Source organism: Hemibagrus wyckioides, linkage group LG21 (genome assembly GCF_019097595.1).
Source record: "Hemibagrus wyckioides isolate EC202008001 linkage group LG21, SWU_Hwy_1.0, whole genome shotgun sequence".
NCBI classification, from domain to species: Eukaryota; Metazoa; Chordata; class Actinopteri; order Siluriformes; family Bagridae; genus Hemibagrus; species Hemibagrus wyckioides.
The window spans coordinates 11390401-11416625 of NC_080730.1; the positions used below are offsets into that span (position 1 = coordinate 11390401).

General features: G+C 37.9%; 1 protein-coding gene across 5 annotated transcripts in view; it reads left to right on the forward strand.

Annotated features, from left to right (window-relative positions):
• The window catches only part of iqsec1b (IQ motif and Sec7 domain ArfGEF 1b), a 193301-nt gene that overhangs the window by 71794 nt on the left and 95282 nt on the right, over window positions 1-26225 (forward strand). For 4 of the 5 annotated variants that reach the window (XM_058373374.1, XM_058373376.1, XM_058373375.1 and 1 more), the window contains one exon: window positions 2150-2257. The exons of the other annotated variant lie outside the window; for it this stretch is intronic. In XM_058373374.1, the coding sequence (XP_058229357.1) occupies window positions 2150-2257 (108 nt within the window). The remainder of the gene's footprint in view (window positions 1-2149; window positions 2258-26225) is intronic. 5 annotated transcript variants of the gene reach the window in all.

Consider the following 26225-nt stretch of genomic DNA (forward strand, 5'->3'; position numbering starts at 1 on the left):
TAGAACAATTTAAGGATGCAAGCTGTGTGCATAGAAAGCATTTCTGATATTCATGGGTATCTGGAAGAAAAAGATGCTGTTTGTCATTGCTATCACATGTCATGTGTTTATTGAGCTTTGTTGTAATTGCAGCTGGCCCGGTTTCAGCTCTCCTCATCCGTCATGTTTAATTGACACAGCTGTACATTAATTTTCTTGATTTAAAACCAAGTGCACTGTTGTGCTGGTAATGTGTGTGAAGGGTTGCCAGGTCTTAGCAACATCTCCAGCACAACTACATCTTAAACATCAAAGAAAAAGAACTGAAACTATCCTAGAAATATTGGAAAAAGGAGGCACATTTGTCTTTGCACTGAAGTTTACCATGGTCTGATTTGCAATAGGCATTTATATCATTAGCCATTGTCTACTCAATAACCGGTTTTCCCTCTCCTAATCTTTACAATATATCTTAAAACAGAAATTGTTCTTTGTCTCATAGTCTTTGTCTCATACTGTCTGTAGTCACGCTTTCCTTTTGTTTGTTATCGGCAGTTTTTGTGAAAATAAATGAGAATTAATCTCTTTATTGGCCTTAAAACAACATCTTGGTGGATATGGACCGTAAAAAAGTTGCCACCTGCAGACTTGCTTATTTACCCACACCATTCCAAAACTAGCTCAGTTTGGTGTAAAAACCATGATCCCCTCAACCTTGCACATGCAGAATGTGAGGTGTGGACTGCAGAATGTGAGGTGTGGACTCCTACAATGGATCCGATGTGAGACAAGCATGTCTTTACTATAACATTTTTACTATACCTGACTTTAAATTGCACCAGATCAGTGATTTACAATGTTGAATGATTGTGAATACAGAATATTGATGAATTTCTGGAACAATCACAATAATCAACAATAAAATAATAATAATAATAATATCAACTAATTATTTTTATTCTTATTTGTCTTCTTCTTCATATTATTATTATTATTATTATTATTATTATTATTATTATTATTATTATTAAAAAAGAATAAATTTTTAAATGGCTCTTTGGATGAGAGTCTACTTGGAGCATTCATGATTAAACCTTGGAGTGGTTTGGGAAAGACACGTCACTGCTACAGGATTTCTTTAAGCTGCAGTAAAAGCTAAAAGAGGCAGTAGATCTCACTGGTGTCTGACCCGGTGTTAATGTTTGTACATCTGATTTGTAGAATGTAAAAGCTGAATGTGTGATTATGTACGTGTTACTCTTTAGGGCATGGCTAAATCTAAAAAAAAAAGTGCTCTACCTTTACTGAATTAATATGGTTTGGAATATTACAAAAAAATATTAAAATTTATTTATTATCAATAGATTAGGCAGTTATCAATTGGAGAAAGATTTTTATTTTAGAACTGTGCACTAGCGACTGTAAGCAATTGTTGGCTCTCAAGGCAGAATGCCACTATAGCAGGATTCTTGACAACTAATTTCTTCACTTTGGCATGTAAACCAGTTGTTTTTCTGGTGTGTCAGAGCAGCACAGGGGAGTTGTCTAGTTTTAGTCATCTTCCTGTTACCCGTGGGACGCTCAGCGACTGCTTGACCCACTTCCAGCTGTCACCTTTTCTTTTCCGCCCCACAATTCCACATGTCTGCTCATCAAAATCTACCCTTATCTGTGCATGTGCTGCTTCCATCCATCTGTATCTGCTCCCTCTCCCCTTCCTTTTATCTCCTACTCTTTGAGGCGGCAGGAAGATGAGAGCTGCTTCAGCCAATTATGATTATGCGCATTCCAAAGGTCCCAGCCTTGATTTGCAGTTCTTGAGATGCCAAGTGTGCAAGCTGAACGTAATGATTGATTCTAAGCTCAGTAATGCGACAGTCAGCACTTGTTCTAATGCATATTCTCTCGAGTTAAAGAAGTGTGCCTTTGCAATTTGAGGATGATTTGAAGCTCAAAAGCATTTTATGTCTATTGTGCAGCATTATATCACATCCGAGATTGAAATCTCACAGCGGTCTCTTGCCGTCATCATCTTCATGTTCAGTGCCTCCCATTTCTGCTATACGTTCTTTAAATCAATTGAAGGTGCACTTTTTTTATGAAATGTGAGCATGCAAAAAAAAAAAAAGTCTGAAAATGTCTTTCCTTTCTTTGTTTTTTTTCTTCAAAGACGACACACTTCTTTGCCCCCTGAAGTCACAGATAACCAAGGCTCCTACATAACTCCTCTCTGTCGAAGAAGTTACCCCTGTCGCAAATGGAAGTCAGCATCTTTTGGGTAAATGGAAAGGTTTTCTATTCGCTTATGTTCACTGTCAACACACAGATACTATGTTCTACCTTTCATACAAATTTTCTGCCTCTGCTGCATCTTAATTTAGTAGGCACTGCACTGATTCCTCACTGTTTCTTGTTTTCACGAGACAGCTGTGTCAATAACTGATGTGCACTGTATTATGGGCTCTGGATGCTTTCACCAGTGTGGCCCTGCTGATGGGGTAGTCTCTCTTTCCCATTTTATTAAGGAACTGTCTTATAACTCACTTTTAGCAGGCACAAGGGGGAGCTATTGACACTCTACTATAGAGAGCTGTACTGGGATGTGGACAGGGGATTTCCGTAGATGTCACCTGAAGTGAGGACAAAATAATTTAAAAAAATAATTTTTTAAGTCTGCTGTAAAAGCTGAAATAGGGCTGAACTTTAAAATGAATGCTAATGCTGCAGTAACTGGGAAATAACGAACATGTGGTAGCCGGTCATTCCCAGTTTACACTGCACGGTAATTGCATTACGCTCGTGAGAATGGAATTGATATGGGATATGGTCCCTGGGATCAAAATGTGTCTATACCCCCATACCCAACAACCACCTGGTGAGCCGGAAACAGATTCATGGTCTCCCAAGGCTTATAAATGCTTATTGGGAGTGGAGGCTAGATGTCACACAGAAGATCTACTGTAACACAAATTGCTGAAAAGGTTAATGCTAGCTATCATTAAACACAGTGTATTGCAGCTTGCCATGTATGGGGCTGTGTAGCTGCAGACCAGTCAAAGTGTTCATAGTGGCCCCTGTCCACTGCCAAAAGCACCTAGAATAGGCATGTGATATCTAAATGGAAGCAGTGTAAGGTACAGTATTTATACTATACAGTAATCCCCCGTTTATCGCGGGGGTTACATTCCAAAACCACCCACAATAAACGAAAATCTGAGATACACAGACCCCACCCCCAAATGCTTTTTTTTAATTGTTTAAGCCATAAATGACCCTCCCACACTCTCTAAACACAAACAGAAAACAGCATATAGCGAGTGAAATTTGGGTAAATTCATAGAAATATCACATTTATAGTGAGTACTGTATGTATGCATGTTCCTTGCCAGAAGCCTTAGAAGGTGCAGAGCGTCTGGGCGACATAATAGGCCTTGCAGAAAAACCATAAAAATACACAGTACACAGAACAAAACCAAACACTTGGGACAGTGACACGCAAAAAACTGGGATGCTGGAGAATTCTGCTTCCCTTTCCCCAACTGCACACATAGCCAGCAGCCAATCACAACCATGATTAAATGAATGGGGCATTCCGATTGGCCAGACTCGTTTGATTTTCAACATCCCCACACCGTGCTTTCCTAAACAACGCTACGCTGTACAGTATTTGATATATTATTAACATTTTACTTCATTTCAATTAATGTTTATATTTTGTAATTAATAATTATATTTTTATTAATACATGGCCTTATTTTAACATAAAAACAATTCATTATAAGGTTTGCGGATAAAATCCACCAAAAAATTAGTTATGTTTCAAATAAAAATCCACGATATATCGGGACCGCGATATATGAACCGCGATATAGCAGGGGATTACTGTATTGTGCAGGAAGTGTGCATTATGAAAACTGCACATGATGTTCTCATTGGGTCTGTCATTCTTTTTGCTTTAACTAGATCAGCATCCTTTTGTATTTTGTAATACTGCTATAGTAATTGATTTGCATTGACTTTCTTGATACGCCATGGATGGTACGTTAGATGGATGTTTCATGAAAATGTATTAAATTAAGGTTTTGGCTGTAATGTTCTCAATATTTGGCAGTGCATGTGAAGCTCAGTAATATTACTTTGAGGTTTGGATGTGTAGTTGTGTTTGAGAACCATTTACTTGGTTTGTCAAGTAAGGCTGTTTAACATGGAGCAAAACTAGCTGTAGGCATCTGTCTTTTTTATTTTTAATCTTTAAATTTTAGTCTTCTTTCATGATACTTGTCACTTTGACATGTTTCCATTGCCCACTGCTTTGCTGTTTCAGCAGTTAGTCTCAATTAGATTATCAGCAGTGTCTGTATTTACAGTTCTGTCAACTGTAATATGAAGCAACATATAATGTCTGTAGAGCAATGTTTGTGAAAATTGATTGAGTTACTGCTGATTTTATTAGAGCAGAAATGCATCTCTGTGTGAACATACAGGTGTATTGACTGTCATAGGTAAACTCTCACCTCGATTCCTGTTCTCATGGATCCACAGAGACTAGAGTTACAAATGAGAAGATGATCAGTAAATCCTTGTTCTATTTTTTTGTCAAAATGCCCAATGGTTTAGAGTATACTACATACATACTACAATGTTTCTAAAAATGTATTTTCAGCATGAAACTTTATATTCTTGTCTTGTTTTCTCTGCTAAAAATTAAAACAAACTAATCCACTTTTAATGAATCTGCTACACATCCCTTCATTACTGAATTTGTTAGTTTGGGGCATTTTGACCCCATAGTAAAACAAATACACGGTGGTGGATTAAATGACAATAACGCCTTTTTATAAAAATGATCTGTTTCATTATCTGTTAAATGATCAGATTATGTCCGTGTCTTATTTACACATATGCAATAAACAGTATTAAAAACTAAAACATTAAGCAGAATTAAAATATCGATACAGTTTCACCATGTCCACAATTGCACTGTGCTTTAGAAATCTGACTTTATTTTATTCCAGAGACCCTGAGCAATAATCCCACTGGTACTATGACAGTGTTACTTGTGTGCTAATTTTACTTGCACCACAGGGCACTTGAATGTTCAAATCTAAAGCCTGGTTTAATTTTCTGTAACAGCATGGCTCTTGCAGTAGTTCTGCCTGTAACAGAAATTATTTCTATGAACGCACTTGTTCTGATTGTTATTGTTCTGATGTACGTATTGTAGAAGCTCCACCATAATCTAAGGATAATAATAAAATGTTTTTTAACAGGTGTTTAACTAAGAAATGTTTCATTGTTGATGTAAGTAGTGAAGCTTTCTATTAGGAGACATTTATGTAACATTTAGATTTTGGAAGGAGACTCCAAAATCTAAATGTTAAAAAGGAATATAATGCTAAGTAAGTTTTCCACTACAGGAGAGTCTTCAGGAGAGAGAAGATTTCCAGGTTCTGAGTCATTTTTTCTTGTCTCAAGGGGGAGAACTGACTAGAGGAAACAGCTGCTATGACTTAAGGGAACTAACTTGTCTCAATGACATTCCATAACATTAAATGTAACTGTAATTAGACAAAAAAAAAAACTGTAATCACTTGCAAGTCACTGCAGAAATTAGTGCACCTTGTGCAGGACCAAATCACTACCCCAACATAGATTATTTTTATATAACAGCATGGTCTGTTGTGTCTTATTCCTTACTTACAACATGCGGTCTGCTAATTCTACTGATTACTGTAGACTCCAGGCCTTCCCTGCATGCTAACTACTGCTGACCGCAGGAAGTGGCAGTTACGGCAGGCTTTGAGCATGAGTACAAACAGTGATCATGGGTCCCTGGGGCTGTGGACTTAATCTTCAGAGGCTTTAGAGATTGAAATCCCTGTTTCTGACTGAAGGGATTTGATTGAGCCATGAGGGGGATATAGCCAGGGATGTAGGAAACAGGAATGCTTCTAGGAGGTAGTGGATAGATGATTGAAAGCTATCTGTATGTTGATCATATCAGCATGTTTAATAGAAGCTTTATTACTGAGGGCACAATGTATAGACGGATAAATATCTAGAGGAATGCAGGCGGTGTTCGGAAGCAAGCAATGATGCCGAGACTACCCAGTGGACCATATTAGCCGCTGCCATTAATAAGGTGTAGACCAAGAAAGACTTCTAAGAAAATATCATTTGAGAGGATGGACACAATTACTACTTTAGAAGACAGCCCACATTCTCATAATAGTCTTTTTTTAATGACACTTTATGGTGGTATTTGTCCTTTCATTAGGTAATGAAAAACGCATCTTGAATAAGGCAAGACACGTATTTAAGTTAAAGGACTTTGCTAGTATAGGCATCCAACCTTGTTTTGCATTAGCATAAACTTTGCAACATGCAGGCTTTAATGAGCACTTTTTAATTAGAGCAAGCACATTTTAGCTTATCAGTATTCTACTCACAGGCCACACGATCAATAGTAGCATTTGGTCTTGAAATAAATTCTTCCAGATCACTAGCAAATATGCACTTTTAGTGATTTCACAGACCTCATTCTTACGGTAGAGTATGTACTAAATGAAAGCCACTATGATTTATTGCTTCAGAAATGGATATCTATTGCTCTCTGATATGTACATACATTCTGTACCGTGGATTGTTACCTTAGCATTTTAGCTCACATTACGTTTATTTATACTACATATCAAAAATTCCACCCAAGATAAAATCCTGAATGAATGTATGAATGAAAGGCTTGGTAGTCTGATGATTTTTCAATTAAATGACTTGGTTAGTCTCTCCATGACTGTATACAGGGCTGTAAAAACATTTTCCCATTCCTGATAGCTTCTGTTTTTGCATATTACTCACACTTGATTGTTGATTTTTTTTTTTTTTTATTTATTTTTTTTATTTATTTATGTATGTCTTGATTGTAAATACAAAACACACTTTTATGGAAGGAAAAAAAAAAGTCCAACACCAACTGCCTTGTGTGGAAAAAGTAACTGGTCCCCTAGTTACTCAGTCAGCCAATTAGACCAATTTAATTGATAATTTAGTTCAATTAGATTACCCACGGCTGGGATTGATTGCGATCAGCCTGTTGAATCTAAACATCACTTAAATAGAATCTTTCCAGCAATGTGAAGGTCTCAACAAGCAGAACAGCTTGCCAACCTCATCTAAATGAATCTCCGAAGAGAGAAAACTCCAGAATTTCTTCAAGAGTGCACAGAGAACTCATTCAAGAAGTTCCAAATGAATGCAGACAAATATCTGTTACTGCAGGCCTTGCTCTTCTCAGATAAGTTCAGCATTCATGATTCCACCGTTATCGAGACTGGAAAAATGGAATCCAGAGAACAGATGAAAGGTAAAAATCACTGCTAATAAAGAGGATCATCTCATATTTGCCAACAAAAAACGCCTTGATGATCCCTGGGATCCCTGACTTAGCATATCATACCGACAGTCAGTGGATGTATGATGGTGTGTGTGGAGGATTTGCTGCTTCAGGGCATTGGATGACTTGACATCCAATTGGAGACAGCTGTCTCCCAGAAAATCATGAAGGAGAATATCTGGTCATCATTCTGTGATCTGAAGCTCAAGCACAGTTGGGCCATGCAGCATTACAGAGATCCAAATCACAAGAGCAAGTTCATATCTGAATGGCTCAAAAGAATTAAAATGAAGGTTCTTAGAGTGGCTCAATTATAGCCCTGACTTGAACCCTGTTGAGATGCTGTGTCAGGACCTTAAACAGGCATTCATGCTCAGACATCTTCCCTGAATGAAAGCAGTAATGTAAAATAGAGTGGGCTAGATTTCCTTCACAGCGATGTGAAAGACTGATCTGAAAGACTAAGAATTTGGTTACAGTTGTTGTTGCTAAAGGTAACATAACCAGTTATAAAGTTTAAAGGACCATTACTTTTTCACATGGGTGATATACATGTGTTGATTTTATTTTTTATTTTTTTCTGTCAATAAATGAAACAATCATTTAAATTCTGCTTACTATTTGCTCATGTTCTCCTAGTCTTGTGTTACACTTTGTATGTGGACCTGAAACCTGTTAATCAAAAACATTCACTTCAGGAAGGGGCAAATACTTTTAGCACTGTATTTGGTGTTTTGAGTGCATCATCTCATTATTTGTTCATGATATCTGCATATCAGTAGTTGAAGGAAAATTGCTCAAAATCGGACACCTGTACACCTACTCACTCATGCAATTATCTAACTGTGTGGCAGCAGTGCATAAAATCTTGCAGATATGGCCAACAGTTTCAGCTAACACATCAACCATTAGAAGTTAGAGTTTACTTAGGATGGTTCACTAAAGAAACATTCAGTGGGCGACAGTTCTGTGGTAAGAAAAGCCTTGTTGATGAGAGAGGTCAGCTGAAAATGGTCAGACTGGTTTAAGATGACAAATAGACTACAGAAACTCAGATACTTTGTACAGTTGTGGTGAGCAGCTATGTTTGAACATTTGAGGTGGCTGTACTGCAACAGCAGAAGACCACATTGTGTTCCACAACTATGAGCCAGGAACAAAAACCTGAGGCTGCAGTGGGCACAGACTCACCAAAACTGGACAAAAGACTGGAAAATGTAGCCAGTTTGATGAATTACGATTACTGCTGAGATACACAGATGGTAGAGTCTAAATTGGGCAGCAACAGCATGAATCCAGGGAAAATTTCTTGACATTTTGGGTTAGTAACGAATCAATCATCACTTGAATGGCACAAATGATGTGAGTATTGTTGCTAAACATGTGCATCCCTTCACCACAATTTACCCTAATGGCTACTTCCAGGATGATAATGCCCCATGTCACAAAGCAAAAGTTTTCTCAAAATGGTGTTCAGTGATCTTCCCAGTCACCAGACCTGAATCCAGTAGAAAACCTTTTATGCTGTGGATCTCCTGTTCCATCACATCTCAAAGTGCACCTGAAAAATCTGCAGGATTGAGTGATGCAATGATATCAACATGAACCAGAATCTCAAAGGAATGTTTGTAACACCTTGTGGAATCCATGCCATAGAAAAATTGAAGCTGTTTTGAGAGTAAAGAGAGACCCAGACCCTACCCAGTGTTAGTGTAGAGTTCCTACTCAAGTGTTTGCTGAGTCTACATTCTTGTGTGAATGTCTTTCTAAGCTCACTCTTTAGTCTTCCAGAAGTGAGTGAGAGCTGTGGATGCAACTCAAAATATAATTGAACAAATGCACACTCCATCATCCAGTCATCATTTCCAGGATTGTTTTAATAAAAATAAAAAAAAGAAAAGACAGTACAAAAGTAGTGCAGATGACTTTTCCCTTTTTAGAATAAGAAGACCAGCTGATAGTGTGAGTTAAATGTATAATTGCCATTGAAACCTTCCTCAGTGCGCTCATCCCCAAAAGCTCACCCACATTCATTTGGATTCAATTGGAAAAGTTAATTCAGAAAAGTCCCCATCTCTTCCTCTCAGATCTCTTTAATGACTTGGTGTAAGTTTCATATCATATTGGCTTGTTGCCCAGCTCTTGGCAAGCATCGGGGTGGTTTGATATATGAGCGGTTGAGTATGGGTGGGCGGCTTGTGTTTGGCGGCCCGGTGATGAGCAGCTGAGTGGGGAAAGCAGTGCTACTTCATCACTGTAACACTGTGTGCAATAGGACTCACTCGCCCCTGTGCCTGTCACTGGACCACGCCACTCCTACAGGCAGTTAATTAACTTTCCGCCTCTGCGTTGATGGAAAGCAAGAGGGAGGCAGGCAGTGAAAACAAGTGTGTGTGTGTGTTTGTGTGTGTGTGAGGGAGGGAGGGATGGAGGGAGTAAAGTATTTAGCCTTTCACAAAAACGAAATGTCCAAAGGATCGAAAAGACCATTACGGTCCTAACAAAAAATATGGTGTATTTACAGCATTTATTGTAAAAAAAAAAAAAAAAAAAAAAAAGTCTGCAACACACTTTCTGTAGGTAATTAGTGTAATAATCAATAATCATTATGTAAAAGAAAGAAAGAAAAACCTGTGTGTGTGCATGCACTCATGTGTGTTGCACTCTTATCCAGGAGACTAATCAATATTTTATATTGCATCTATGCTGAACCCTTTCCCTGCTGCAAATCTGATGTATACAGTTATTACTGAGTGTTGGCTGGAGTCATCAGAGGTGTGGGATACGATTTAGACTTTTGCTAGAAACGTGCAACTTATTGATGGCCTGTGACTCACAAAACATGTAGCATAATGTCATTTTTCAGCAAGTCACAAAATATTTCAGAAGGGGGGGAAAAGAAGAAGAAGAAGAGATCTTTCATGCGCTGACACTGGGGTACCATTTCAGTGGGAGTTGTTTTCTTCCTGAACTGTGAGGCTTGCAAATAAAATGATTTACAATAGCACTGACTCAATGCCTGGAGCTTCTGATGCAAATCCAATGCATTATTCATACGTGAATAGCAGTATGTTTCCAGCTTTGCTCTTTGTTGGTATGCTGGCAACATGCTGGCATTAATATACATTCAGCATAATTAATGCTATAGTGTGTAGGATGCATATTGTTTAAAAAATTGGGAAGAAAAATGTCAGGCAATTATTGTCAGGCATTGAACTTCTTGAGCTGCTGTTAGTCACCCTGTCACCCTGTTGGGTTTCATTTGGTAGGGGTTTTCAAGTGCATATGTCTCTCATGCCAGCTCAGACATGTCCCACATCATCACACCTAAATATTCAGTGCTGTTTAACAAAAAACCATGACGAGTCCGTGTTATTAAATTAGCCAGGAGGGATGTCTTACTCTCTCTTCACCGTCAATCACAGTGACACTAGCCAATCTTGGCCATCTTTGAGCTCGGGTATGCAGCACTGTAAGGGCAGTTAGTGCTGCCCTGTAAAAGCATGAGTAGCAGTTTAAAAAGTTGCAGCTGGTGGACTTCACATATTTTGGAGAAAGATCGATTTTTGACTCTCATCCCAGAGTCAGAGTGGAAATTGACCTGTTACAACAGCACACACAGTTAGAAGTATACTGAAAGTATTAGATATGGGAAAAAAAAGAGTAGATAAGACTGCCTAACAGCAACATGAAGTGCAGACGTTGCAAACTGAAGTGTGTCCAGGAAAGAGCAGACCTGAGGTCTAAAATGGAACAGTGCTAGTCTATCCAGGACCTTCATGACCTGTCATGTGAGGGCTACATCCCATGCAGGATGTTTTACACAGCTAGTTGGCGCAAACCTTCAGCACTCTGGGAGTGATTCCGTCAGACCCTGCAGATTTCCCCAGTTTCAGCTTCTCCATCTGTCACTTCACCTGGCAGCTAGTGATTGATAGGTGAGGGGAGTGGGACTTGTGATTCCCTTGTTAGCCTCGTCCCTCCCTGGTGTGTATCATTTGTGGCCTGTGTGAATAATTGATTGGCAACCCTTCAGTACGAGGTCACATATTAGACTTTAATTCACAGTTAATAAGTGTGCGTGTAGCAGTGAAAATGTCACTCGTTTATCTTGCGCTTGCTACCTGCTGTTTCTAGAAATACACGTGATTCTAATCGTTTGAAACTCTTATATGTAATTAAAATTGTAATATCCTGTTTGTGTGCAGTCAAAAATAGAGCTGTGTGTTGAAAATATAATGACAGCCAGTCTTTTATTAGGGATTATCTCTTTGTGGTTTAGAAGCATTCATTTACAAGCATATTGTTAGTAGTAAAGAAGAGGCAGATATCTCAAGCTATATAAAGTGAGCGTAGGAGAAACCCTGAATACAGCACTTATAAGATGTTACTGTTGCTGCTGTTTTTGGTTCTTGCACATAAAATTAACAGCTAATATATGAACCACTGTGAAGAAGTGTTGGCAATCATTCATCCAGTCTGATCATTCAGGGTTAATTCTTGTGCAGTCTTCCTCCTGGGCTGTGTTTCCACATTTTGTGGTCACTGTTAAAGAAAGGAGAAATCAACATAGTGGAAAAAAGAACTTAATTGATTTTGATTCCAGCTCAAATGGAGGGTGAAATTTTTTTTTCCTCTCTCTTTCCTCAAAAGCCATAAGAGTGTACTTAGGGTGTTGTGACCAGAGTTAACTAGTGTGTATTTATTTTTAAATATAAGATTCATTGCACTCAGATGTTAACACACCAACCTGTACATTATTTCTCCCATGGAGACCATCACTGACCAGTCTAATTTCACTTCATAAAACCTGTAACACACTGAAGTGCCCTGACCTGCTCTCCTTTTTCACCAGTAAATTTTAATGACTGACTTCAAGAATTATTGCCCCATGAAGAGCAGTTAATTGTTGTGATTTAGGATATTTTTTTTCTTACCACACTCTACAGATACCAAACTTGTATCCTAAATCCCTGTGTGACTCTGGAAGCAGCTTTCAGTAATTCATGCACAATCGTACCCTCAGTCTGATTTCCATTAAACATTGTATTTGCTACTCCTTGTTTTTGTAAGTGGCATATGGAATACATTAGCATTCATTTGTATTGTGCATTACATATTAGCATTGCAAATAATGTTTGTTTTCTATATCTGTTCCTTTTCCTTACTGAACTGTTGCACAGGTTTTTTTTCTTCTCCCAAATAAAAAATAATGAAGTCTAAACATATCCCAGTGGCCTGATGTACATTCACAAATTTGTTTTATTTTGGGCTCGAGGTGCTTGAAGAAATCAGTATTGGATACACATTTAATATTTAGATACTTTTAATTAGTTTTGTTTCTAGTGTTTAGATATTAATGGACTAGAAGTTTGTTCTTTTAGATGAATTTTCTTCTCTTTCGTTCTCTATTGTTTTCTAAGAAGCACTACAGAGTGCTGGATGCTAAAAAGCAGAAGAAGTGCATTTCATCAATCTGAACCTTTTATTAATGTCTCTCATTGGCTTGTTTGGTATCCGTGTCCTTTCATGCTTTAAGCAGAATGACTATTGATTGACTTAATGGACTTTTCCAAGCATCATTTTTCCTGCATACAAATATGATGTGATAAAGGCTGTTTACTACGCTACCGTGTAAAGCCAACCCACTGAAGCCTGGGTAACTGTACATATCGTTCGGCTCTGCTGAGGGGCATTATGGGATACATATGGTTTATCTTTCTCCGCTAAGTGCTATCCAAACAGTCCATGTGGTCCAGAAAGGCATCATTTATGAGCGCTGCTGCTATCATTGTTCTATAATTTCCTCTCTGTGGATTCTTGAGGAGTCATTTTTCAGAATAAAACAATAAATCTCCAGTTGTTTTTTTTTTGGGTTTTTTTTGCCAATGGGACCCTCTAACACTAAGCTGAATATCTCCACAGAAATGCATTTTTAATAACTGCCATACATGCTTATGGAATTTTGTAGTGAGGTCTGTTTAGGTATCAGTCTGAGTTTGTTTATTTATGTGAAGTCGTAATCTGTTGTGCACTTTAAAATGAACATTTTTTTAAAGTATGAAATGATCTGGGAGTATGAACTTTCTAATAATTTCTCTAGCCGAAAAATACAGTAGATATAAAAAGTTTACATGCCCCTGTGAACCATTAAAAAACGTTCTCTCTTGTAGGAGAAAGGAGTAAATGTTTTCACACAGTTCTGCTCTCATTCATCAATGTTTTGTTTGTTTTGAGTATCTGGGTTACACAACTTTGCTCAGGTTACCCGAGATCATTTAGTCAGCCTGACCAGAGCCATTGAGATGCTGAGCACGTGGAAATTAATGATATGTAGTGCCTCATGTATCAAGCTCAATGCAAGCGGTTTTATGTGTTCATTTTTAGCAGAAATGTGGTATACATGTCAAAATACTGTCAATAAAAAATTATTTTATTCTACTCCCTTCTCCTTCTTAATTAGAGAAAAATGATGATAAAGTGAGCTAAGAGAAAACCTTAAAATAAATAAAACTAATAACTCAGTTATGCCTAAAGAAATGGTGTTTTTTTCTGCACAAATAAATGCCTCAGCTGATAGAAGATTTAGGGCTCAGTTTTATTAATATATAATATATTTCTTATTTATTTTATTGGCATAGTAGTGTTTAAATAATTTCTACTGTTTTTCAGGCTTTATCCTGTTTGTTCATTTTGAGTCTAAAAACCTGAGTTCTTTTTACGTGTTTTTGCCGATGGATTATTTTGTACTCGCAGCTGCATGTGCACTTGAACTCTTGTGGAGTTTTGTGTGTGTCCTTTCAGCTGTGCAATGATAACTTATGGATGATTTAGCACTCATTAGCATACAATGATGAACAAAGCATGAACAAAGTCAGTGTTTTTAAAATGTTTGGTTAAAAAATAAAGAAAAACAGTATTCCACAACATTGAGAGTATGTGTATTTTGAGTTATGTGTATTAATAGAGCAGGCTGCTGCTAGCACAGTGGAGCTTTAGGCTTGCTTCAGCCCCAGACATTTTTCTTCACCATTTCTGGCTTGCATCTCAGGGGATACATGCAGTGAATTCAAAATTATCTAAATAATAATTTTCACCAGCATGTAAAGACAAGATTCATAATAGATCTTATAAGCTAATATTATTGTATGATTTAAAGTCAATATGATTTAATATAGAATTAATTACCACATGCTCAGCATCTCCTGCACCCTGGATCCTGCATCATGATGGTTCCTGGTCAGGCTGATTATACTGTATGCATCTCTTTGATATGTGTATTGTTTGTGTGTATCTGTCTTCTTCTTTATTAAATCCATTCAAAGTTTATTGTAATTTGTTTTTGGTTGCTATTTCATTTTTAAAAATGCAATGAATGCATGTTATTCTGCCAGTCTGGGATTGCGGATTGATGCATTTCATGTAGTTAGGATTGATGGACTTTGTGCCATAATTTAATTTTAAAAAGTAGGAATGACATGTTGTAAAAAGAGAGAAGTCAGAATCTCATCATCGTAGTTGAAATTCTTTGTTAAATATTACAGTTATAAATGTATCAGCATGATCGATTACTAAGTCAGTGTATCACGGGAAATACAGCTCATAAAAATATACTATAGTATCTTATTTTTAATGTGTTATTTAAGAGAAACTGAGTTTAAAAATGCAAACGCTTTTTTCTCTTTTCATTTGCCGGTGTTGCTCAAGTGTTCAATTTGATTAAATAATAATAACCAAAAACCAAACAGAAAAATGTTAATATCCTGGTGTTGCAAGTGTGCACATCCATTTGGGGCCTGTGGCTGTCCTCAGAATTAACTGATCACATTCAGATTCATGGTGAATAGTAATTATCATAAAACTGTCAACAAAGTGATTAATCCCAAATAAAGATCAGCTTGACCTGTTAGGTTTAAGTTGTGTTCAGTACAGTGTACAGATTCTCCGATAAAGGCGGTGTTTGAGATGTCTCTCTCTCTCTCTCTCTCTCTCTCTCTCTCATGCAATTGGCATATACAATTTCCAAAACATTCCTTGTACAATGGAATATCATAAAGTTCAGCATCAACAGGAAATGGGGCACCACAGTGACATGACAAAGAACAGGACGTCTCATCCCAGCCTTCTGAAATCAACTTGTGGGCAAAATGCCACATGGGCTGATGAACCAAGGCGGAATCACTTTATTAAGAACACCTCTACTACTGCACGTTCATGCAGTTATCAAATCAGCCAACATGGCAGCAGCAGAATGCATAAAATCATGTAGATACAGATCAAGAGCTTGAGTTAATGTTCACATCATGGAGGAATGGAGGAAAATGCCAGTGTTTACTGTGTGACTTGGTTACTGGTACCTGATGTGCTGCTTTGTGAATTCAGAAACTGCTGATATCCTAATATTTTCACAGACAACCATCTAGACTTTACACCGAATGGTGTGGAAAAAAAAACAACTGTGTGTGCAAAATTGATTCAGTCTTGTTGATAAAATAGGTCAGAGGTAAATGGCCACATTTGTTTGAGCTGCCAGTAAGGATATAACACAATAACTCTTTATAACTGTGGTGAGCAGAAAAGCATCTCAGACACATCAATCATTGAAGTGGATGAGCTATGACAGCAGAAGATTAAATCAGGATTACGACCAGCCAAGAACAGGCATTTGAAGCTGTCATGGGTACAGACTCAAGCAAAATAGACAGTTGAAGATTAGGGGAAAAAAATCTCCTGGTGTTTTTCCAGTCTTCAGTTGTCAAATTCGTTGCATGGATAAGTGTGTGAGGGTGCAGCTGTATAGGTGTTTGCAATAGATTGCATGATTAGTGCATGTTGGACAAAACCACTTATTACTCAAAGAACATCATACCCACAGTGAAGCATGGTGGTGGCAGAATCATGTTATGGAGCTGACGCTTCACAGCTAGGACTGGGGCTCTAGTCAAGACAGAGGAGAATCATGAACAGCTTTCAGTAAACCATTTTTTGTACAAACAGCTGAAGATGAAAAAGCTTTTAGCATGATAATAACCCAAATCGCATATCCAAGCCATGGAATGACTTCAGAAGATCAAAAATTTTGCAATAGCCCAGTCAGAGCCTAAACCCTATTGGAAAATTGAGTGACTTGAAGTCTGTACACTGGATATTCCTTCACAATTTGCAAATCCTGATGTTCTAAATTGATGGATTGATTGATAAAAGTTAAGTAGTAATTTTTTGTTTAAGTACTTAAGTAACCAGGATATTGTTTTTTCTTATATTTTCACAATATCACATTAAACATAGAAAAAGAGATGTCATTTATTTTGCTTTCACTCTTTATGGCACAAAAACTTGCATCTAAGCAGTGTGTACTGTGTGGACTTTTTATATCCACTGTATTGTATAGAATGACAGTAAAATGGCCTTAATTTCATATTTGGATGAATGATGTATGCAGAAGCCCTAAAACTGTCAGAGGTCTTATGAAGATTTTCGAGCTCAGTGGGAGACATGATGTGCTGAAAGCGTTTAAAATGCTGCAGACTCAGCTCAGGTATTCATAGGCAGGAGGATATTGTGTCATTTTCTGATCAATTGTTCACATAAAGTGTTCTTTCTGAGATCACTTCATCTGGCCAATTATTTAAGGCAGTTTATCAGACTCCTTTCATTTCCTGCAATCTTGTGCGCATACACATATTCACACACTTATTCATACCTGAGGTGGGACTGGCGAAATGGAGAGGAAATGAGGAGAACATGATCAAACGTAGGGACGCTGGAGCTTTGAGACAGCAGAGCTAACTGCTGTGCCACCACACTGCCTCAGTAATGGCAATATTATAATAGTAAAATGTGTATATATATATATATATATATATATATATATATATATAATATAAAATATATATATATATATATATATATATATATATATATATATATATATAATATATAATATATATATAATATTTATTACATATGTGATATTGGGTTGCCAAAGTTGTAATTCTTGTGGTATGCAAAAGCACATTAAAAGCCACCCCAAGCCCCATAAATAAACTAACTCAATTCCAGCTATTTAAAGCTGCTTTCTCAGGAGGGTTCTTCTCGAGAACAGTGGTTCTTCACTTCTGGGGACTCAAATTTCCGAATTCCCCCTCCTTGTAGCAAATGATCCTTTATGAGCTGAATCTGGAAAGCATGAAAACCCACATGGCTGGAGGAGAGGTGTGTGTGTGTGTGTTTGGAAGAGGTCGAAGTCACTTTCAGCCACCTGTTGCTCTCACTGCCTGACTTATTGGCGATTGGTGTGGACAAAAGAAGACATCTGGACTTTTTCCTCATGCTTTGGCCTCTCTTTAAAGTCCATTATATTTAAGAACTGTGCTTGTATTTACAGTATCACACCAAGCCGAGATTCTCCATCTGTTGTTTGGATGTGTGCTGAGAAATCTGCTGAGTTCAAATGGAAACAGCGGTGTGAAAGTTGGTGTGGGGTTTTATCAAGATTAGTAAGCCATGTTAACATTGTTTAACCGTACTGTATGTCAGCGCTCCATTACTCAGCCCAGTGTGTTTATACACTGCACTGCTCCTCTCATACTGCAGCTTGCCTCATCTTTTATCTTCCCAAAGTCTCTCTGAATACTGTTAAGACCTCAGCATACAAGTTAGTCTTCCAAACAGATTTTTGGCAATTTTTTTCCCCCCCTTTTTTTGTGTCATGGCTGATGCTCCATGACTAATGTGACTGCAGTGCCATTGTTTATTGTATTGCTGCAGAGTAAATTGCTCACCATTACTGTAAAAGCAATGCACATACACCCTCACAGCTAGGGGTGAGCCACGAGCCACGCATAATGGAAACATGGAATATCGGGTTACTCTTATATTCCGACACTGGAGCTGTTTAACAGCTCGGAGCATATGATGAATTTATTGGAGGAGTGCTCTTGGATGCTGGTCAGCTCACTTTCCTCAGTTTAATGACCTTTCTGGAGAAGAGTAACCCCTTAATGTGTAGAAGAACTTCTGTTTACACTGTTTATATTTAAAACAACCGTTTATATGTTCTGGCAATGAAGAATTGGGTGCTTTTTCACAGCAGGCACCTTTACTGCGGTCTGAATCAGAGTGCGATTGTTCCCAGCACCCCTGCAGCATTAGTCTGTTTTCAGTCTCACTTGAATCTATCAAACCCTATTTTGTGTTCATCTTATGGCATCACAAATGTGCATGGAGAACACAAGCACTGCTCACGATATATTATTACTTATTATTATTTTGGTGTTATTATGACCTCACCTCTTCTGTGCACCAAAATGTTCCTCTGCCACTCATGGTACACATGTGTTGTGGAAACCAATGAGGTTGTTACTAACTAAGTGTAAACCTGAGTACAAGCTGCATTCACATTTACATTCACAGGATTCCACAGTTCCAGTACAACCAAACCTAGACCACCTCCTCTACCTCCTAGTCTCAGGTTCAGAACCATGGTGCACTTCTTGATTTACAATATAGCTTGCACCATTACCAATTTTTATGCAAACCATGCTCTGTTTCAAACTAAATCTGCCAGTGTAAAAAACCTTACTCTCTCTCTCTCTCTCTCTCTCTCAGCACTGATTGTTACAAATTGTATTACTGCCACAGCAAATATCGTACGTAATTGAAAGAATGATGCAGAAGGTTATTACAGAAGTTATTAATCATATAAAGAGCAATTATTTGTGAATTTCTGATACCTTGTCTCACTGCTTGTCTCTCACGCTATGACAAGGTGCCAAAAAGCTGCCTGCTAGTTATTTCACTCCTCTCTCCGAAAGCAAAGGATAATTTTTATAGGTGTCAGTGCTCATCCGAAGCTAAGTTTGGAATGCCGCAAAGCCTGTAATAAAATGTATCGCTAAGTGAATTATATCCAGAAAAGAAAGTGCAGCTTAGGCAGTCAGAGCTGTGCTATCACTCTGTCTCTTTTTTCTGCTTTTAGCCTTTGGTTTCTGTAATTCTGTTCAGTGGATAATCTCAGCTGGATGCTGTAGACTTGTAGCCAAGAATCGCTGCTGTAATCATAATGGCAGTTCTGTGATCATGCCACATCTCTTATTCACAATATGTTTAGACAGATAACATATTTTCATCATGTGCTTCATTCTCTCTGACTTTAAAGAATACAGATCACAGTAGAAACAAAATCATTTATCTGTCCAGTGTCCCCCAGAACCCAGGAAGATGGGTTTGAAGGTTACTTCAGGTCATCTCAGGGAGTTTTCCTTGCCACTATCGCTTCTCGGCTAGTCTGTCCAGATTTCTGTAAAGCTATTTCTTCTTCAGAATGCTACAAAATAAAATTGAATTAAATTTCTATATCTTAATCATACAAGCAGAAATGTAATCTGTCTTCCTGATTCCCCCTTTGCCCCTCTTTTCCTTATCTGTCAGCTTACACAATCTTTTTTTTTTTTTTTTTTTTTTTTTTACTTTTTCTATTTCCATAAAGTACAACATATAAATTCATCTTATTGGCAGCTGGAACAGTAAAGTAATTATAATGTGGACCTTTCTGATGCCCCTCTTGGCTCTCCACGAACCAATCGAGGAATGAATTATGAATTTCTTTCTCCATGGCTCTGTTCACTGCCTCCTCGTTAGGATCTGCCTTTATTACCCTGCGCATGGGCAAACGCCAGCTTCAGGCATCTCTGTTTATTCAGCCCTTATGTAACTGGCCAATCTGGCAGCAGAGAAACCAAACTGGATAATGATTTTTTTCTCTTGGTTTTCTGTGCTCTTTCTGTCAACCAGAGCTTCTTATTTCTTTCATACATCACATTAATACTTCAGAACACAATGAGAACATGTGTGGCATTTGTGGTTTGTAATGAGAAGAGCCATGTTAAGACGATGTCAGCCACAGCTCTCCTCCTAACCCTCTCAAATGGTTACTGTGATACAGAGAATACAAGAGAATGACATGAAGATGGATTTTAGATATTACAGGTCACTAAATTTAGGGGAGATTATAAAAAGCGATTTATTTATTTGTTTTTAGTGTTGGGGTTTTAAAAATTTGTTGGTTGTTTCTTGTTCACTGAAATGTGTTCCTGTTGTGCCCTAATGATATTACAACTACAAATAACTAAAGGTTATTAAAAAAAAAAAGACATTTTCATGTCCTTCACAACAACATGCCTGTATTTTTTTTATTTGAGTCTATTAGTGTAAACATTAATAAAACCACCATCTCCGGCATCTTGTCTGCTCCAGCTATAACTTCACATTACCCTGAAACATGAAAATACTTTTATATTTTAGTTTTAATGTATCCATTTAACATCTCAAGCCTGAAACATCCGTTTCAATATGTCCTCGATTATATGCTCGGAAAAACATGTATTTTTTTTTATTCACACATTCACCAAATCTTGGAATATTCCACACATTTAACAGGACATGACATCATCCAAATTTCCAAAGAAACCTTGTGGAAAATGAGATCTCGTAGTCCGATCAGGGTTAACACATTTCTGTATGGATGAATGCATATTTCTTTGGATTTGTAATTATATTCATTATGATATTTTAATATTTAAAAAGTTTCATTTTTAAAATTTATTTTCCCTCCTGTCACTCTTGATGTTGACTCTGGATGTGCAGCTTGGCTCTTAATTGGCCTTGTAATTTAGCTGCTTTCATAGACTTTATTGAATGCAGCCTTCAGAAAAGCCAATTTCAGATATTTAGTTACTCTCTGAGACCTGTGTACATACATGAGTAGAGACACTGAGTTACCTCTCAAGTGCAAGAAGGGAATCAAACACTGCTTATTAATGCACAATTCATGGTCCCTTCTAAACATACTGAAATGGCTTTGCTATGAGTTTGAGATCAAAAGATGACCTTGGGTTAATAGGTTAGATTTTCTAAGCTTTCATTACTTGATATATAACATCTTTTTAACATTTATTTACAATTTTCCTTGAAAAGTAAACCAACATCCAGAAACCAGGTGGGGGAAAACAAGTACACCTTTTGCTACTTCCAAGAAATATGGAAGTAGCATCAGGAAGTATGACTGTCATAAAAGTAAGGCTTTATGTAGCTTTATGTATTTTACTGAAACACACAAATCTGTCACTACATCATGGCAAAATGAAAGGACATCAGTCTTGACCTCAGAGAAGCAATTACTGCTGCTGATCAATGTAGGATGGGTTATAAGGCCATCTCCTAACAATTTGATATTCACCATGACCTCAAATATCAATGAATTGAAGTTCAGTGTCAATGTTGTAAAGAAGATTGGGCTAAAATTTCTCCAATATGATGATATGATGACTGATAAACTCCTACAGAAAACGCTTCAAGTTGTTGTTCCTAAATGTGGTTTCTGCTGAGTCAACCTCAGAAAGAATGGGTCGCTCTCAGGAGCTCAGTGAATTCCAGCGTGGAACTGTGATAGGATGCCACCTGTGCAACAAATCCAGTCGTGAAATTTCCTCACTCCTAAATATTCCACAGTCAACTGTCAGCTGTATTATAAGAACGTGGAAATGTTTGGGAACGACAGCAACTCAGCCACGAAGTGGTAGGCCACGTAAACTGACGGAGCGGGGTCAGGGGAATGCTGAGGCGCATAGTGCGAAGAGGTCGCCAACTTTCTGCAGAGTCAATCGCTACAGACCTCCAAACTTCATGTGGCCTTCAGATTAGCTCAAGAACAGTGCGCAGAGAGCTTCATGGAATGGGTTTCCATGGCCGAGCAGCTGCATCCAAGCCATACATCACCAAGTGCAATGCAAAGCGTCAGATGCAGTGGTGTAAAGCACGCCGCCACTGGACTCTAGAGCAGTGGAGACGCGTTCTCTGGAGTGACCAATCGCCAGGAGAACGGTACTTGTCTGACTGCATTGTGCCAAGTGTAAAGTTTGGTGGAGGGGGATTATGGTGTGGGGTTGTTTTTCAGGAGCTGGGCTTGGCCCCTTAGTTCCAGTGAAAGGAACTCTGAATGCTTCAGCATACCAAGACATTTTGGACAACTCCATGCTCCCAACTTTGTGGGAACAGTTTGGAGCTGGCCCCTTCCTCTTCCTACATGACTGTGCACCAGTGCACAAAGCAAGGTCCATAAAGACATGGATGACAGAGTCTGGTGTGGATGAACTTGACTGGCCTGCACAGAGTCCTGACCTCAACCCGATAGAACACCTTTGGGATAAATTAGAGTGGAGACTGAGAGCCAGGCCTTCTTGTCCAACATCAGTGTGTGACCTCACAAATGCGCTTCTGGAAGAATGGTCAAAAATTCCCATAAACACACTCCTAAACCTTGTGGACAGCCTTCCCAGAAGAGTTGAAGCTGTTATAGCTGCAAAGGGTGGACCGACGTCATATTGAACCCTATGGATTAGGAATGGGATGTCACTTAAGTTCATGTGCGAGTCAAGGCAGGTGAGCGAATACTTTTGGCAATGTAGTGTATATATATATATATATATATATATATATATATATATATATATATACACTCAGTCACTCATACATACTCAGTCACCTCAGGCTTGCTCACTTGGGATAACATCTAGGACTGTTTGTCTGTTTATATGTTTGTTGTTTTCTTATGTTGTTTCTTATGTAACGCTGCTTTGAGACAATGCCCTTTGTTAAAAAGAGCAGGACTGGGACACACAATACATAAAACATAAACATATATGGCACATATATGGGACATTCTGGTCCCGGTTATACATAAAGAGGACTTTAAGATGGACAATACCACTGCTCTCATCATCTCATCACCTTATTTCGCTAAATGACCAAACCGTACTGCTGCTGTCTGCATCTTGCACATTATTGCACATATTCACTTTATATAGTTCTGTATAATACAGTTGTTTACACTTTACATATCTTACATTTCTTATATATTCTATATTTTATATACATATTCTATATACACAGATACCCTACCTTACTTTATTTATATTATATTTTTGATTTTATTTATATTATATTATATTTTTATTTACCTACTGTGAATTGTAGTTTTCTAATTGTAGTTTTTTATATTTTATATTACGTATTTTATACATTACATTTTATCCCTGTCTTTTCTGTCCTTATTCCTTTTCCTTTTCCTTTTCAAGGGTCAAAGCAAATAGTCATGTAAGCATTTCACTGCATATCATACTTTGTACGATTATGTATGCGACAAATAAAATTTGAATTTGAATAAAAGCGCTATACAAATAAAATTGAAAAAATTAAAACCAGTGTTAATCTGTGGGACTCAGATGGTGTATTAAAGGTACTGAGAATTGTAGCTATTATCACAGAAGTCATCCATATTTAAAAGAGCTTCCTACATTCTTGGCAAAGGTTTTTTGGCAGGAAGGAGAGGAGAGTCTGTGTATGTGTTGGCTAGTGACTGGATTTCTCTGTAATTGGCGTTAGTCCCTTTCTCCTCCCTGGAGATATTTCAGGATTACCAAAAAATGGCCCCCAGTGGTGCAACTACCACTTCTTTTCAGAACCCTATGAAGAATGTGTGTGTTAATCAAAATGAGTGTGTCTTGTTTTTCCTCAAGGGTGAAGGTGATGGAAGGAACTGTAGTTGATGGATTGAATGGCACATTCTTATAGTGATTGGTACAAGGATATATGATAATAAATTTAAATCCACATGCTTATAAAAGCACACACGTATTCACTGAGTGTGTCCTTCAGATTGTAGTCTGTATGTAACACAAACACAAAGGGTGAGTGTAGGGCAGTGGAACAGGAGGCGAACCTCTGCTTCAGTGACCTGCTTTGCACAGTTGATGGTTGTAAATGCATGATGTAGTGAGTTTCTTTTTATTACTGCATTACACATCACCTGAGAAGGTTAACTTGAAAAATCCTGAAAAACTTTCTGGCACTAAATTCTGAGATAATTCATGAATGTCATGTACAGAAACGCATGTCGCATTGCTGGAATTACACATTCCTTGTTTTGTCAATAGAAATGTTACCCAAATGTCTCCCACTGTTCTTTGTAGCCTTGTATCATAGCTTTTTTAGCTTACAGAAAAGAAATGAGTTTCTTTTTCACTGAACACCTGGGAAAGCCTCAATTGCTTCATCTTATGGGCTGAATCCCTAGGTTTCCATCTGCCACTATGCTGTGGATTGTTATGGATTGATGGATTGATTGCTACTATAATCACTTAGGTGTCCACCTGAGCCTCAGAAGGTAATGCTGAGTATTAGCTTGAAGTGGTGTGTCCACTGTTAAACAGGAGTCTTTTTTCCTCTGCACTCTTTGCCAGTGGCTATTGAGAGAAGGGCTTCTAGCTAAGTACTAGGTGAGCAGCCATGGGTGTCCAGCTGTAGTAAATGTTGTTGCATACATGCAGTGTTGTCGAATGCAGTATCTGAGCAACATGCCTCTTACAAGTCCTGTTGTTATGGACCTAAACCATGTAGGATCCTGCAGACAAGGCTGTGCGACCACTGTTTTTCACCTGTACAGTTCAGAGTAGGTAATATATCATTAGCCTTGGTAATACTGGTATAACTGTAAAGCCAGTTTTGCCATATCATGATATTATAGTCCACTGTAGGAATTTCACTGTATTTTGCTAGGATTTGCTTGTTATTTCTTCCAAATGTGAGTTGAATTTGGACAAATGTGAAACCATATAGTATTTTGGTCCATTACCTCTTACCACTTAGAGTTAATATTATTTGCTAAAGAAGTCTGTTAATTAAAAATAATACTGCTGCTGCTTTTTGCTAGCATGTTCCACCACACTCTCTGTACATGGCCAAGCATCAGGTACAAGGTGAATCAAAAATAGGCCATGTTATCCTAGTCTATTAGACGTAGCACCGGGGTTTGTGAGTTAATCTCTCTGTTACCTGTGAGCATTAGATCTAGATGATACATGGTACACCAGCCAGGATTAGGTCCATGGTTTGTTGAAGGAAAACAACTCTGTGTGTTGCTTGACATAACTGATGGTCTCTATAAGTCTGTGGCCATATTCATCAATACATCATTCATCAAAAGCTTCATACGACCAGGTAGAGGGCATCAATTAGTAGAAGTGGAGCTTGCTTTTCAGTGAAGGCTGAGTCTGACTTTTTATGCACAACACACATCCAGCATACATTTCTTTTGACAGTTCTGGGCATTTTGGTTTATTAACAACAGTTTCATTGTGTCTGGTTCATGAGTAAAAACATTTGCACGTTTCCTTAGTACACTATAGAGATTTATTGTCTCATCTGCCCCCAATTATGCCACAGAGTACAACTAAACAGGTCAACTAGGGTGAAATTAAACCCTAATTATAGCCAATGCTAATGCCTCAAGAGCATCCATTTGAGCAAAATGTTTAGGTCTAAACTGCATGAACACAACACCAAATTGTTCCCATGTTTCTCTTGGTTCGTCCCTCGTTGGTTGCTATTATTTCTTCCACCATGATTTGGTTCGGAGAATCATAATCTTTCAGTAATAATGAGCGTTTTGGATAATGAGCTTTGAGCATGTGCAGTAGTCTCAAATGTCCACTTTCTAGGCTTAGCTAGCGAAACAAGGCTACACATTATATCAGACGTTTTACCGACCTGACTCCGTGCAAGATTTAATTTTTTTTTTTTCTGTTGTTAGCACTCAATCTCATCAACTAATAAGACATTTTATTGTGAAGCACAGACTTGTGTATGGACATTTTATTTTTTTCATTCTCCTAGTAGCCATGTATTCTGTGGCAGAAGTAATAGCACCTAACTAGAACTGAGGTGTGTTACTATGGCAACTGTCCATACAAAGATATAACATGTAGACTAGGGTTAGTGTCACAAATATGATAAA